Source organism: Taudactylus pleione, unplaced genomic scaffold (genome assembly GCF_031769625.1).
Source record: "Taudactylus pleione unplaced genomic scaffold, aTauple2 ptg000134l, whole genome shotgun sequence".
NCBI lineage: Eukaryota > Metazoa > Chordata > Amphibia > Anura > Myobatrachidae > Taudactylus > Taudactylus pleione.
The window spans coordinates 2299423-2314531 of NW_028284536.1; the positions used below are offsets into that span (position 1 = coordinate 2299423).

Sequence of the window (15109 nt, forward strand, 5' to 3'; positions counted from 1 at the left end):
TGTTGCTATAGCACATGCCGGCTCTTCATTCTAAAGACATTTGGAAAATCCTTTAATGAAGGCTTATGATGGATACTTTATAGTATATATATTAAAGTTTACTATAAACTCCCTATCGTCAGATAATGCGTGCAACCATAAAGTTATTAAACCAAGCTTAAATAAAATAAAGAGACAGACCAAGTATATATGTAATTACAATCAGAGTATGGTGGTATAATAAAGAACGGGCAGTAACCTGACGCCCCACACTTGACTTAGGCAAAGATGTAAAACACTCACCGAACGGGCCACTATCCCAATTCAAGTGTAACAGTGATACAAAACTTGCAAGGGCCGATATCCCTCTCCGGCAAGTGAGACGGTTTCCAGCCCCATCCCAATGCACTATTTTAGCCCTCTCCGACGAGAGGTGCCGCTGACCCCAGTAGGGTAAAATCAGCCTAACCAGTGCATAGAAGGGGGCGCACCGCTCATACTGCAGCAAGGTGGACGCTTTATAGATACTGCCGTTCTTTCCCGCTCTTGAAATAAGCCGACACAAAAGGAAAAAAGTGGGAGGGAGGGTGGGAGATCAGATTCCAAAGAGGCAGTTTAACCTTTATGACCTACCCACACTGCTATTAACCACACCCCTTACACAACACTCCACCAATCCTAACCTAATGTCAATCTGACCATAAAAATCTAAATACTCCCCTACCTAACTTTATTAACCCCACACATCCCTGCCTAGGGGTTTATGTGCCCTCTGATCTATCCGAACCTCGGTTATCTTTTGGATTTGTGAGTATCTGCATCTATATCGATTGGGTGATCTTGTTCTGAACAATCTTTAAAAATAGATCACATTATCTATATACATCAGAGAGTGCAGACATTTATACAGCTTTTATATTGAATGACCTGATAGCATCTGCGACTTGTCAGAAAGCTGATTCTGCAGTGATTTAAGCTGCTGTGACATCACTGCCCCTATCCAATCTAATCAATCCACCTAATTAATTTGTGTAAAGCATGAAAGCCCCCATACATCAGTAATTGATTGCAGCTATGACACAGAATTGTTATAGAGATGTTCTGTGTAAATGTTGCATTTCTGAAATTCATATTCTGAGGCCATTTTGTTTATTGCAGTAAAACCTGGAACGTGCCCCATCCCTAATACAAGGTGCATGTTCCCCTCACCCCCTCCTCTATGTGACGATGACAGTAACTGCGCAGATGGTAAGAAGTGTTGTACGCCGTGGTGTCAACAGAAGTGCACAGACCCCGTCTTACGTAAGTGTATAAGGATCCAATAATCTTATTCTGCACATTTATACTGCTGGGATGTTCCACCCACTTATAGGGGGGACCTCAGCCTCCACTGGGTCATGGCCCACCCCGTACCCCTCCCTGGGTGCCCAGGTTAGTAGTCTATGAGGTTTATTTATCAAGCAGTGAAAAACTTAGAGAAGTGACCAGTGGAGAAGTTGCCCATAGCAACCAATCAGCTTTGAAGTAACATTTATCAAGTACAGTCTATAAAATAACATGTAGGAGCAGATTGGTTGCTATGGGTAACTTCTCCATCGGTTCACTTCACTGCTTGATAAATAGACCCTCTGTCCCTGAGGTGATGGGGTGGTCCATGACTTGCTGGAGGTCCTGTTGTGGCACCCCCTGTGCCAGCTTCTGCACATGGCCATGCCCACTCTATATTGTCAATCTTCTTACTTTCCTGTCTAGAAGGTACTAAGAAAATAGAAGCAAACTAAAGTGAAGAAATGAGTAAGAGGGAGATGCAGGCCATGAGGATTTCTGTCTGTGGGAGCAGGTGGGATAATTAGGGACCCCGCAACATATTAATAACTCACCTGTGTGTGATTAAAGAAATCCACAAAACTTGACCTGTTGGTGATACTTGAGGACTGGAGTTAAGGCCCCCCATACATCAGCAATTGATTGCAGCAATTGTGCAATTTGCAATCGATTGTGTATAAAAATATTTCCCTTTTCCAATCGATTGTGGCATCTCTGCAATTGATTGCAAAAGGGAAAGATTTTTTTACGCAATTGATTACAAATTGCACAATTGCTGCAATCAATCTCTGATGTACAGGGGCCATTACATTGAATATTTTCCCCCCATCAGTAGAGATCCTCAAGTCTTTAAGTGGTTATTTAAATTGTTTAACTCTGTCTCTTATTTTATAATTGTAATAGGAACTTTCAATACTCAGCCTAATCAGAATGACAATAAATTAATTAACCACTTGTCTAAAGATTTCCATTTCTGTATGAATGTGATCAAAAGCCAAAAAATCTGCAGGATCATCTAGAAATATTAGGAAGAGGAAAATGCAGACTCTAAGCACGATCTATTAACATTATTTTTACTAAAATAAAGTGAAAAAGGACATTTTCAAACCCTTTTCACATTATTTTAGTTTTACCTAATTATAACATATTTTTAGTAAGCAGATCGCATTTCCCATAATTGTAATGGGAAATGTGAACTGCCTAAGATTTACTAAAAATAAATTGTGAAAAAATACCGGGGAAGCCCCGTGATAATAACGTAACCTGAAGGTGACTTTATCCAGGGTTTCCCCCGGGTACCAGACTCCTGATCTGCTCTAACAGACAGAGCAGAGCCCGAAGCCGGCCCCAGTCATCAGCTGTGTGGTCTAAACAGACCCCACCCTGATCACTGCTACACAGACCCCACCCTGATCACTGCTACACAGACCACACGCTGATCACTGCTACACACACCACACGCTGATCACTGCTACACACACCACACACTGATCACTGCTACACAGACCACACCCTGATCACTGCTGCACAGACCACGCGCTGATCACTGCTACACAGACCACGCGCTGGTCACTGCTACACACACCACACGCTGGTCACTGCTACACACACCACACGGTGATCACTGCTACACAGACCACACGCTGATCACTGCTACACAGACCACACGCTGATCACTGCTACACACACCACACGCTGATCACTGCTACACAGACCACACACTGATCACTGCTACACACACCACACGCTGATCACTGCTACACAGACCACACGCTGATCACTGCTTCACACACCACACGCTGATCACTGCTACACAGGCCACACGCTGATCACTGCTACACAGACCACACGCTGATCACTGCTACACACACCAAACGCTGATCACTGCTACACAGACCACACGCTGATCACTGCTACACACACCACACGCTGATCACTGCTACACACACCGCACGCTGATCACTAATACACACACCACACGCTGATCACTGCTACACAGACCACGCGCTGATCACTGCTACACAGACCACACGCTGATCACTTCTACACACACCACACGCTGATCACTGCTACACACACCACACGCTGATCACTGCTACACACACCACACGCTGATCACTGCTACACACACCACACGCTGATCACTGCTACACACACCACACGCTGATCACTGCTACACAGACCACACGCTGATCACTGCTACACAGACCACACGCTGATCACTGCTACACAGACCACACGCTGATCACTGCTACACAGACCACACGCTGATCACTGCTACACAGACCACACGCTGATCACTGCTACACACACCACACGCTGATCACTGCTACACACACCACACGCTGATCACTGCTACACAGACCACACGCTGATCACTGCTACACAGACCACACGCTGATCACTGCTACACAGACCACACGCTGATCACTGCTACACAGACCACACGCTGATCACTGCTACACAGACCACACGCTGATCACTGCTACACAGACCACACGCTGATCACTGCTACACAGACCACACGCTGATCACTGCTTCACAGACCACACGCTGATCACTGCTACACACACCACACGCTGATCACTGCTACACAGACCACACGCTGATCACTGCTACACACACACCACACGCTGATCACTGCTACACACACCACACGCTGATCACTGCTACACACACCACACGCTGATCACTGCTACACAGACCTCACGCTGATCACTGCTACACACACCACACGCTGATCACTGCTACACACACCGCACGCTGATCACTGCTACACACACCACACGCTGATCACTGCTACACACACCACACGCTGATCACTGCTACACACACCACATGCTGATCACTGCTACACAGACCACATGCTGATCACTGCTACACAGACCACACGCTGATCACTGCTACACAGACCACACGCTGATCACTGCTACACACCACACGCCAATCACTGCTACACACACCACATGCTGATCACTGCTACACACCACACGCTGATCACTGCTACACACCACTCGCCGATCACTGCTACACACACCACACGCTGATCACTGCTACACACCACACGCCGATCACTGCTACACACCACTCGCCGATCACTGCTACACACACCACATGCTGATCACTGCTACACACCACACGCTGATCACTGCTACACACCACACGCTGATCACTGCTACACAGACCACACGCTGATCACTGCTACACAGACCACACGCTGATCACTGCTACACAGACCACACGCTGATCACTGCTACACAGACCACACGCTGATCACTGCTACACACAGACCACACGCTGATCACTGCTACACACACCACACGCTGATCACTGCTATAAAAGAAAAAGTAAAAAAAAAACTTATCTGAGTCCAGGGATCGGTGCTCCGGTGATGTCTCCCATGCTGCACTGTGACCCGGTCAGCGGGGGAGCGCGCGATCGTGCAAGGGGAGGAGTAGCGGTGGCCGGTCAGCGTATGCATTGTCACCTTGTCACTGTATTTTTGAAAGATGCATTAGAAAAATACAGTAATGAGTGCGTAGGGGATTTGCAGGGATGGAGCTTTATCTCAAGCTCTGTCCCTGCAAGGGATTTTCAATATATCCCTGTGGTATTGCAATGTGAATCCAGTTCGAAATATCACACTGAAATCTGCATTTTAATGCGGTTTGTAGGAGATAGAGCCCTAAGAATTAGAAATGTGCCATTTGGTTCACTCTGGAATAGAATCTCTGCTTTTGGATTACATCTAAACATGTCCAAATTAGTGATGCGCAGGCTCTGATTAGTTTGGATTTTCCCGCCAAATTCCGATTCTTTCCATTCTAAAATCGGGTCTCAGAAAGAGGCAAAACGTCATCTTTCATGGACAAACATCATCATTCCTTGACTAAAGTCCATGAAAGATGATGTTTGTCCATGAAAGATGATGTTTTCCCTCTTTCTAAGGCCCGATTTTTGGTGGGAAAAATCCGAATTTGGCGGGAAAATCAGAACTAACCTGAGCATGCGCATCCCTAGGCCAAAGTACATGATTTAAGCTGTTTTTATAGATTTTCAAGGAACTCAAAACCAAATCTATACCAACATATCTGGGTCCGAGCACATCTCTGCTAAGAATACTGATAGTCAAAACAATTATGGTAAACTCTACAATTAACACGGGGTATAATGAGATCCTTATCACACTTGGCCAAACGTTCCTGCCCATCTACCATGTAAAGGTGAGTCCCGTCAGATGGGTCCCTAACATCCCTAATACAAACACCTTATATCAATGTATCCAGGACCTCCCTATAATAGTGCCCATTCTGATATAGACAGCAGGCAGCTGTGCTGGACACCTCTAGGAGTAGTGAGTAGTATATCTGTATCTGCCTTACACATGTGGACTTAATGTTACTTATATTGGAAGTATAGTGGACCTGAGAGATTTCATATCCAACAGTACTTATTCCACAAAGGGTTTATACCCAAACTCTGCAATTACACAGGCACAAACATCTCTTACCCAGAGGCGTATCTATAATGGGTGAAGGGTGTGCGGGGAACAGGGGGGCCCCACACTGCACACCCTGCACCCATAATTTTAATTACCTCTCCGGAGTCCCATGTCGGTGTGGGGGTCCAGTACTGTAAAATGACTGGAAAATGGCCACGATGCCCATTTTCCTGTCGTTTGTGCATGCGCAGTACAGGGAAAATGGTTGCCATGGCCATTTTCCCAGTGACCTGTGCATACATTATAGACTCTTGGCACACTCTAGTCCCCAGAGTCTATAACTCCGGTGCTGGCCATGCACAGCTCAGTGTCGGAGAATGCCCCCTCCTCTCTAGAAATGCCCCTGCTCTTACCCATGAGCATTTGTCCTCTGTGCATGTGCAGTACAGGTCTTGCGTTATCGTATACAGAGCCTGATTCAGTGTTACGCGCTAGTGCATTGCTGAACACAGATTCCTGATGATCGGGAATCTGCGCCAAAGTGCCTGAGCCATCCTATGCATGTGCAGAACGGGTCTCTGATCCCACACACCATCTGGCAGCAGACTATAAGAGATTTACAGTCTGCTGCCGTTTGTGGGCAGGGAGGGTGCGGTGATGCCCTCTGTTTCCTGAATGGAGGTATGTTGCCGTCGTTGGGGGAGGGAAGAGGTCAGGATCTCCGTTGGCTGATGGAGATTTCCTCGCCTCTTCCTCGCATCTGCAGTGGCCGGTTGCATGCCTCCATGGATCACCTTATCTGGCCGATGTTCTGCAGATTATCCGATGCTGCGTTGGACAATGCAGCTGGGATAAGTAATGCAGCGGGAGGTGTGATGCTCCTTACCAGCAGCTTTGTAATTCCGTCTGAAGCTGAATCAGGCCCACAGAGCGGCACCATTCTGTCAGTGACTGTGTGGCTGTGACTGCAGCCTCTTACACTGATACGCCCACCACAGTCCGATAATACACCCACTGTACAGACCATCTGTGTGAGCACTACTAGTCACCGACCAGGAACGCCTAGCGCATTTCCCCCATTTCTGATGTCACAGCAGCACATTTCTGTGTATACTCTTTGGGAGTTTTCTGAACTTTACACAATTGCACATAATCACTCAACTACGTGAACAAGGCATTGCGTGCGGATTGCGTGCGCCTCATAATCAAACCTGTAAATCTGTGTATAATCGATATTCTACTTCTATGCATCCAGGTAATGTGCTGACTGACATTCTCTCCCCCTTTCTCTGTGATACAGCAGCTAAAAAGGAATGCCCAGTGGTGAACACGTTAGTGGCGTGCTCTGACACCCGTATTATGTGTAACAGTGACTATGACTGCACCGGGACCAAGAGATGCTGCGATACCGGCTGCATAGTGCAATGCGTGGATATCTAAGGTGAGATTGCGCCAGTCACAGTGACGTCATTCATTTCATTTACATTTCTCTTCTGTTCAGTCACTTTGCATTTTGTTAATTGATAACAAAAAAAAGTATTATCACTTCTAGGGGCTCTATTTATTAACATTATTTTTAATAAAATAAAGTGATAAAGGCTGTTTTGTGCTATCACACCCTTTTCACATTATTTTAGTATCACCTGTAGTTACTATAGGGCAATTGGAGTAGAATTAGTAAAATTCTACTCCAACCCCTAAGTATCACTTATTTTTAGTAAAGCAGATCACATTTCCCATAATTTGTAATGGGAAATGCGATCCGATCAGAGTTACTAAAAATAAAATGTGAAAAAATATCGGGGAAAAACCTGTGATAATAACGTCACCTGGAGGTGCTTCACAGCATTCATCTCCAGTCTGTTCCAGTTACCTGCTCTAGTATTGCTTCACAGCATTCATCTCCAGTCTGTTCCAGTTACCTGCTCCAGTATTGCTTCACAGCATTCATCTCCAGTCTGTTCCAGTTACCTGCTCCAGTATTGCTTCACAGCATTCATCTCCAGTCTGTTTCAGTTACCTGCTCCAGTATTGCTTCACTGCATTCATCTCCAGTCTGTTCCAGTTACCTGCTCCAGTATTGCTTCACAGCATTCATCTCCAGTCTGTTCCAGTTACCTGCTCCAGTATTGCTTCACTGCATTCATCGCCAATCTGTTCCAGTTACCTGCTCTAGTATTGCTTCACACCATTCTGCTCCAGTCTGTTCCAGATACCTGCTCCAGTATTGCTTCACAGCATTTACACTTGGTATATTCCTGCAGTCTGTCTGAGTGGTGCTTTTGGCATCAAGGTCCAGCATTTCCTGCAGCCTGTTTCAGTAGTGATTCTGGCAACCAGTTACAGTTTACACATACAGTACAGCAAGCCCATGTTGTCCCAATCTGGATCATCAAACTCAGTGTTGTGACACATATGTCCTCAGCCCTGCACTGCCTGAATCAGCTACCTTTCTCTAATGTCACTCCTACTTTATCATCCCTTTGATATCAAATTAGGTCTCAAAATAGGCCTGTCCTAGTCACATCCCACCCATTGTGGTGGACTCTTCCTGGACCTAGTGTCCTCTCATCTCAGCTTCACAAACTGCCTTTCCCATTGCTTCCCTTCTACCTGACCTTACCTACTACACCCCCATCTTCTCCCAAATTCATACGGGCACACTAACACCTTAGCAAACCTGCTCATCCACACCTAATCTAGACCTTTCTCCAACTTCTACTCTGTCCAGTCCTAATGCCATTGTCCCACCACATATAGAGTCTCACTCAGACCCGCTCGCAAGCACTGAGTGCTCGCAACTGGGTCGATGTTAAGGCCCTGCACATGCGCAGTGGCCATACTGCGCGTGTGCCAGCCCCGGAGCGAGTGAGAAACTCTCTCACTCCGGAGTTCACTACAAAAGGTCCGGCTGTCGATGTTGATCGACAGCTCGACCCGTTTTGTAGGCGGGGCGGGGGAGTGGCTACACAAGGAGGCATTCCTAATGGAACGCCTGCTGTTTTGTGGGTGGCCGCACTGACATCTGCAGTGATGTCAGTGGGGAGTTTCCTGCTCGATCAGAACAGGAAGCTCCCTGGGGCTTGCGGTTGCCGAGACCCAACCTTAGGATCTCGTCGCAAGACCCGATGCTCTCGATGGTCTTGGCCATCGCGACCATCACCCTGGTTCGGTCACTGAAGCTGTGGGTAGTAACCCACAGCTTAGCTAGCGACCAGGAGGCCGCACTAAAAAAAACAAGCGGCCGCCCTCATTCAGAACGAGCGCTCGCTTCTTGCGAGCACCTCTGAATGAGACCCATAGTCTCTAGAATGAAATAAAAAAACACCCTTTGCAACACCATTCCCATCCACTCCAGGACAAAATGAGAAAATCTTCATCCAATGAAAACTTCTCCCATTACAAATGTATAATTTTCTCCTGATTCCACCAAAAATAATGCCACATTATCTACCTCTCTATTTTATTTCTGTTTTCTGGTGTAATTTGGGCATAATGGGGCTCATGTAGAGTTATATGATATCAGGACCGTACATATTATACTACTATATTAAAGAGGTCTTAGTGGAGTCATCTCCTACTGAGATTATATTATTATTATTATTATTATTATTATTATTATTATTATTATTATTATTATCTTTTATTTATGTGATACAACAATGTTTCCATAGCACAGTATATAAAGGTTACACAAATACTAATATGCCAGAATTAGGTGGAGGATGTAGGACAGGGGTCTTCAACCTTTAAGACAGTGAGGGCCTCATTAAAAAAATTTGACAAGCCGAGGGCCACTAAGCTACACTGCGGTATTTTGACTCTGCTCCCTCCTCACACAATTATGACCAATAACTGCCCCCTTCTACAATTTGAATAATGTCCCATAACTGCCCCACTCTGTAGTGCCCCTTATACAGTGACCCCAGTAGTGGTCCCCCATATGCAGTGCCCTTAGTAGCGGTCCCCCCTATGTAGTGCCCTTTATATAGTGCCCACAGTAGTAGTCCCCCCTATGCAGTACCCCCAGAAGTGCCCTTTATATAGGGCCCCCAGTAGTAGTTCTCCCTATGCAGTGCCCCCAGTAGTGCCCTTTAAATAGTGCCCCCAGTAGTGATTGCCCCTGTGCTGTGCCCCCAGTAGTGCCCTTTATATAGTGCCCCTAGTTGTAGTCCCCCCTATGCAGTGCCCTCTTTAGCGGTAACCCCTGTGCAGTGCCCCCAGTAGTGCCCTTTATATAATGCCCCCAGTAGTAGTCCCCCCTATGCATTGCCTCCAGTAGTGTCCTTTATATAATGCCCCCAGTAGTGTTCCCCCCTTATGCAGTGTCCCAGTATTGGTCCCCTAAAGCAGTGCCCCCAGTAGTAGTAACCCCCAGTAGTGCCACAAAAGTAGTCCCCCCCGATGCAGATCCCCCAGCAGTTCAGCAGTTTAGACAAAGACACATACTTAAAAAAAATAAAAATAAAACACTTATCTGAATCCGCACTCCGGCTCCAGCTCCCGCTGCCGTCCACCCCTCTGTCCTCCCGGGCTGGCTCGCTCTGCATCATGGGAGAGACGTCATGGCATCTCTCCCATCACCCACTGCTGGAGCCGGAAGATGGAGTTCCTGAGTGAGCTCCAGACGGCTCCTGCAGTGGGCGCAGCAGCCAGTGAGAGTCTGTCTGCCTCTCATTGGCTGGCTGCCAAAGCAAACACACTGCCAACGGCAGCGATGTGCTTGTGTTTTGTGTGTAGTGCAGACTGCACTCACTGTGGTCTGCACTACAGTAACCATCGTTGGGCCATGGGGAACGCGGGCCACTTGTTAAGACCCCTGATGTAGAGTGAAGCAGGTACTGCTCACTATAGTCTACAAGCTGGGAAATGGGTTGTCATAAATAGGGAAATCAGAGTAGAGCTGGGAAAAGAAGATGATGGACAAGTAGGGGTGTTAGGGGGTGTTAGAATTGAATGAAGAGGTGATTTTTGGGAGAATGTTTAAGAGCTGGGAGATTGGCCATGTGAAAGTATGCTAGCAGATGGGGGCAGCACAGGATGGGGGCAGCACAGGATGGGGGCAAGACTGGATGGAGCTTCTGTGTGGTTTCTTTTAAAGATTTTCACAATATCTTGGTTGCACATAAATAAAATATGCTGTATATCAACCAATTGGCTAAATAACTACTGTTGTTAGTGTTGGTAATATATCTTATACTAGCTAATGTACCAGGTTTCACCTGCATAGACCTTAGATATTTACTGTTTCCATTTCCATCTCACCACTCCTGTAACACATTAGTCCTTCACCATTATAGTATTGAATCATTGCTATAGTAAGACATTCCTGTCTTTCACCTGTGTAGTAACACATTCCCCTTCCTCACCCATGTAGTAACACATTACCTACCCTCACTATATAAATAGGGGAGTCACACCAACTGCCAGTGATGTTTGGCAGCACTTAGGGTGACAGTTGGTGTGTGAATATGACCTGTGCCTTAGCACGATGAGTCAGTCAGGCAGGACAGTGCACAGGGGGAGGAGATATTTTAGCCCTTTCCACCCTCTTACGAGTCAAATTTTTAATAATTTCTTCTAAGTGGGTATCTACATCATGGTGTTCATCAGTCAATGAGTAAGTCAGGACATTTTATATATATATATTAGGGGTGTGCACCGGCCACTTTTCGTGTTTTGTGTTTTGGTTTTGGATCTGGATCTTTCTTCATGTTTTGGACCTGAATTGGTTTTGCCAAAACCACCCTTCCGTGTTTTGGGTTCTGGGTTTTGTGTTTTGGATCTGTATTTTTTTTAAAAAAAGCATAAAAACAGCTAAAATCACAGAATTTGTAGGTTTTTCTGCTCCTATGCTATTATTAACCTCAATAACCTTAATTTCCACTCATTTGCAGTCTATTCTGAACACCTCACACCTCACAATAGTGTTTTTATGTCCAAAAGGTTGCACCAAGGTAGCTGGATGACTATGCTAAGCGACACGAGTGGGCGGCACAAACACGTGACCCATCTAGGCGTGAAACTGCAGTTGCAGACAGGATGGCAGTTTGAAAAACTAGGCCCCAAACTGTACATAATGCAAAGAAAAAAAAGAGGTGCAAGATGGAATTATCCTTGGGCCCTCCCACCCACCCTTATGTTGTATAAACAGGACATGCACACTTTAACAAACCAATGATTTCAGCGCCAGGGTCTGCCACAGAACTGTGGCTGAAATGATTGGTTCGTTTGGGCCCCCACAAAACAAGCTGGCAATTAATCTGTCCCTGCACAAACTGGCTCTACGGAGGCAAGATGTCATCCTCATCCTCCTCATCCACCGATTCCTCAACCTCTTCAGTGTGTACATCCTCATCCTCACAGAGTATTAATTCGTCCCCGCTGGAATCCACAACCACAGGTCCCTCTGTATGTTCTGGAGGCTGGTCTCCCTGGAAGAGTTGATAATTCATTTTATGAACATCATCTTCTCCACATTTTGTGGAAGCAACCTCCTACGCCTTTCGCTGACAAGGTTCCCGGCTGCACTAAACACTCTTTCGGAGTACACACTGGAGGGGGGGCAACTCAGTTAAAATAGAGCCAGTTTGTACAGGGACCTCCAAATTGCTTCTTTTTCCTGCCAGTACAGGTACTGACTTGTCTGACATGCCTACTTGGATGCTGTCACCGATGTAATCCTTTAACAGACAGACGCACGCTTGTCGCTGCAGCTTTGTGGATGCAAGTGCGGCTACAGCCCACACAATTCACAAAGACAGAAAAAAAAAGAATAATATTTTAATTGTTTGTGTAGCACACTTTGAGGGTGTCACCACCCTTTAACAGACAGACGCACGCTTGTCGCTGCTGCTTTAAGGATGCAGGTGCGGCTACAGCCCACACATTTCACAAAGACAGAAAAAAAAAGAACAGTATTTTAATTGTTTGTGTAGCACACTTTGAGGGTGTCACCACCCTTTAACAGACAGACGCACGCTTGTCGCTTTTGCTTTGAGGATGCAGGTGGAATCTAGACGGGATTTGGAACCGGGGACACACTACCTCCATCAATTGTCTAAATCCCACTGCACTAATGGCGGATACCAGATGCACGTCTAACACCAACATAGCAGTCAAGGCCTCAGTTATACGTTTTGCTTCAGGATGACTACTGTCGTACTTCATCCTCATCGCTATGGACTGTTGGAGGATCGATTGTTTAGTAAAAGTAGTGATGTTCCTACTTCCTCTCTGGGATGATGAACAACTCCCAGCAGCAGCAATAGCACTAGGAGGAAGTGGTTCTTGATCTTTCCCTATTTTATTTTTATCGGAGAAAGTTTGGTCCTCCATTTATGATATATTGATATATACGTGCGGCTAAAGCGCACACAAACACAGAAAATATTTTTTTATTTTTGCTGGAGAGTAGTGCACTTTGTGGGTTACACCACCCTTTAAGAAATGAGCCAGCCGGCTCTTTACTTATGGGACACAGGCGCACGCTTGGCGCTGCTCCTTTGTTGATGCACGTGCAGTCACAGTGCACACAAGTCACAAACACAGAAAATATTTTTTTTTTTGGTTTGGAGTGTACTTTGGGGGTTACAGAACCCATTAACGGTCAAGCCAGCTGGCCCTTTACTTATGACACAGGCGCACGCTTGGCACTACTTTGTTGCACGTGCGGCTACTGCGCACACAATTCACAAACACAGAAAATATATATTTTTTTGGTTTGGAGTGTACTTTGGGGGTTACAGCACCCTTTAACGGTCAAGCCAGCCGGCCCTTTACTTATGACACAGGCGCACGCTTGGCACTACTTTGTTGATGCACGTGCGGCTTCTGCACACACAATTCACAAACACACAAAAAATATTATTTTTTTAGCACTTGGGGGGAGCACCCCTGATGGACAGAGCACCCCCTGGACAACACTACAGCACCCCTTTAGGACTGGGACACTGCACAGGACTTTGGAGTGGATACAGCCCCTATGGAGAACTGACTGCACAACACAGTCCAGCCAGCCCCTATGGACTTTGAAGTAGTGGACACAGCCCCTATTAACAGCAGCACAGCACAACACAGCCTGCCCCTATGGACTTTGAAGTAGTGGACAACAGCAGCACAGCGCAGCACAGCACAGCACAACACTACTCTGCACTACACTACACTACACAGCCCAGCCAGCCCTAACTCCCATCCTCCCTCTTCACTGTCCACAGCCGAGTGAGAAAATGGCGCCGACGCGGGTACCTTATATAGGATCCAAAACCCGCGAGACTCGGAAGGCGGGATGATGACGTTTTGCCTCGATTTCAGATCCGAGTCAGGTGGGAAAAGTCGAGCCTGACTCGGATCGGCCTCGGATCGGGGGGGTTCGGATTTCAGAAATCCGAACCCGCTCACCCCTAATATATATATATATATATATATATATAAATATATACAAACATTACAAGTATGAGGTGCTTACCATACTGCCAGCTGCCCTGCTGAATTATACTGTGCATCATATAACACATGAATGTACACTATATAGTTAATGTTTTTTTTTTATAATAGATACATGAGTAATGCTGTAAAGTAACTATCTAATTTTAATATATATATATATATTTTTTTTGTATCTTCAGCAGATGAATCTGGATCAGCAAGAAAATAAATTGCTGTGTATATGTGCGATGTCCTTCTATACGAGGCTGATGAAGCAGACAAACCAGTGCTCATTGTTCTATTATACACCTGATTGGTGAGGGTGACATGGCCTCTTCCTCCTAGTCACCACTTACAGGCTATACTTGCTCTCCTTTGTCCTCTTTAAATGTTCTGACCTGTTTTCCATCTTATGAGTTTGGAATGTACTAAATGTTCACTTCTACAAACAAATAAACCTATTTTGCTGCCATATATTGAATTGTCTCTGATTGTGCACCGAGAAACTTGCACTTTAGTTATATGAAATAAATGGTTTTATAAGTATTTACCCACTTAATATCTATTATTGTAATTACTATATGCCATCTTGGCTGTGAGGATACATGGGTAATTATCTACCAGTTTTGCATTTCTGAGGGGACAGATATTAAAATGCAGTTTAATGAAACTAGGGTCAATTTAATCAGTGAGGACATTAATATTAGGTTTATCAATGGGACACTGTGTTTTATATAATAATTTGGGTACAATATTGTATGGGTTTGTTATTGAACAAGCATGTAAGTAGTATTACTGTGTCTCTGCTATCACCAGACATGGATATCTGAGGGGCCCAGTGCTATTTAGCATTGAGCCAGAAATCTCTAACTGTGGGGGCACAAACATTACTCTAAACCCTATCAAGAGATAGTTTGACACATTACATTTGTATGT

The 15109-nt window shown here is 45.6% G+C and overlaps 1 protein-coding gene across 3 annotated transcripts in view; it reads left to right on the forward strand.

Moving 5' to 3' along the window:
* LOC148523021 (uncharacterized) overlaps positions 1–14647 on the forward strand; it is a 72826-nt gene extending 58179 nt beyond the window's left edge. For 2 of the 3 annotated variants that reach the window (XM_088473314.1, XM_088473316.1), the window contains exons 6-8: positions 1138–1281; positions 7047–7187; positions 14374–14647. In XM_088473314.1, the coding sequence (XP_088329440.1) occupies positions 1138–1281; positions 7047–7186 (284 nt within the window). In that variant the 3' untranslated portion in view covers position 7187; positions 14374–14647. The remainder of the gene's footprint in view (positions 1–1137; positions 1282–7046; positions 7188–14373) is intronic. The other variant, XM_088473315.1, reaches the window with a different exon arrangement.
* Positions 14648–15109: the final 462 nt, after the last annotated feature.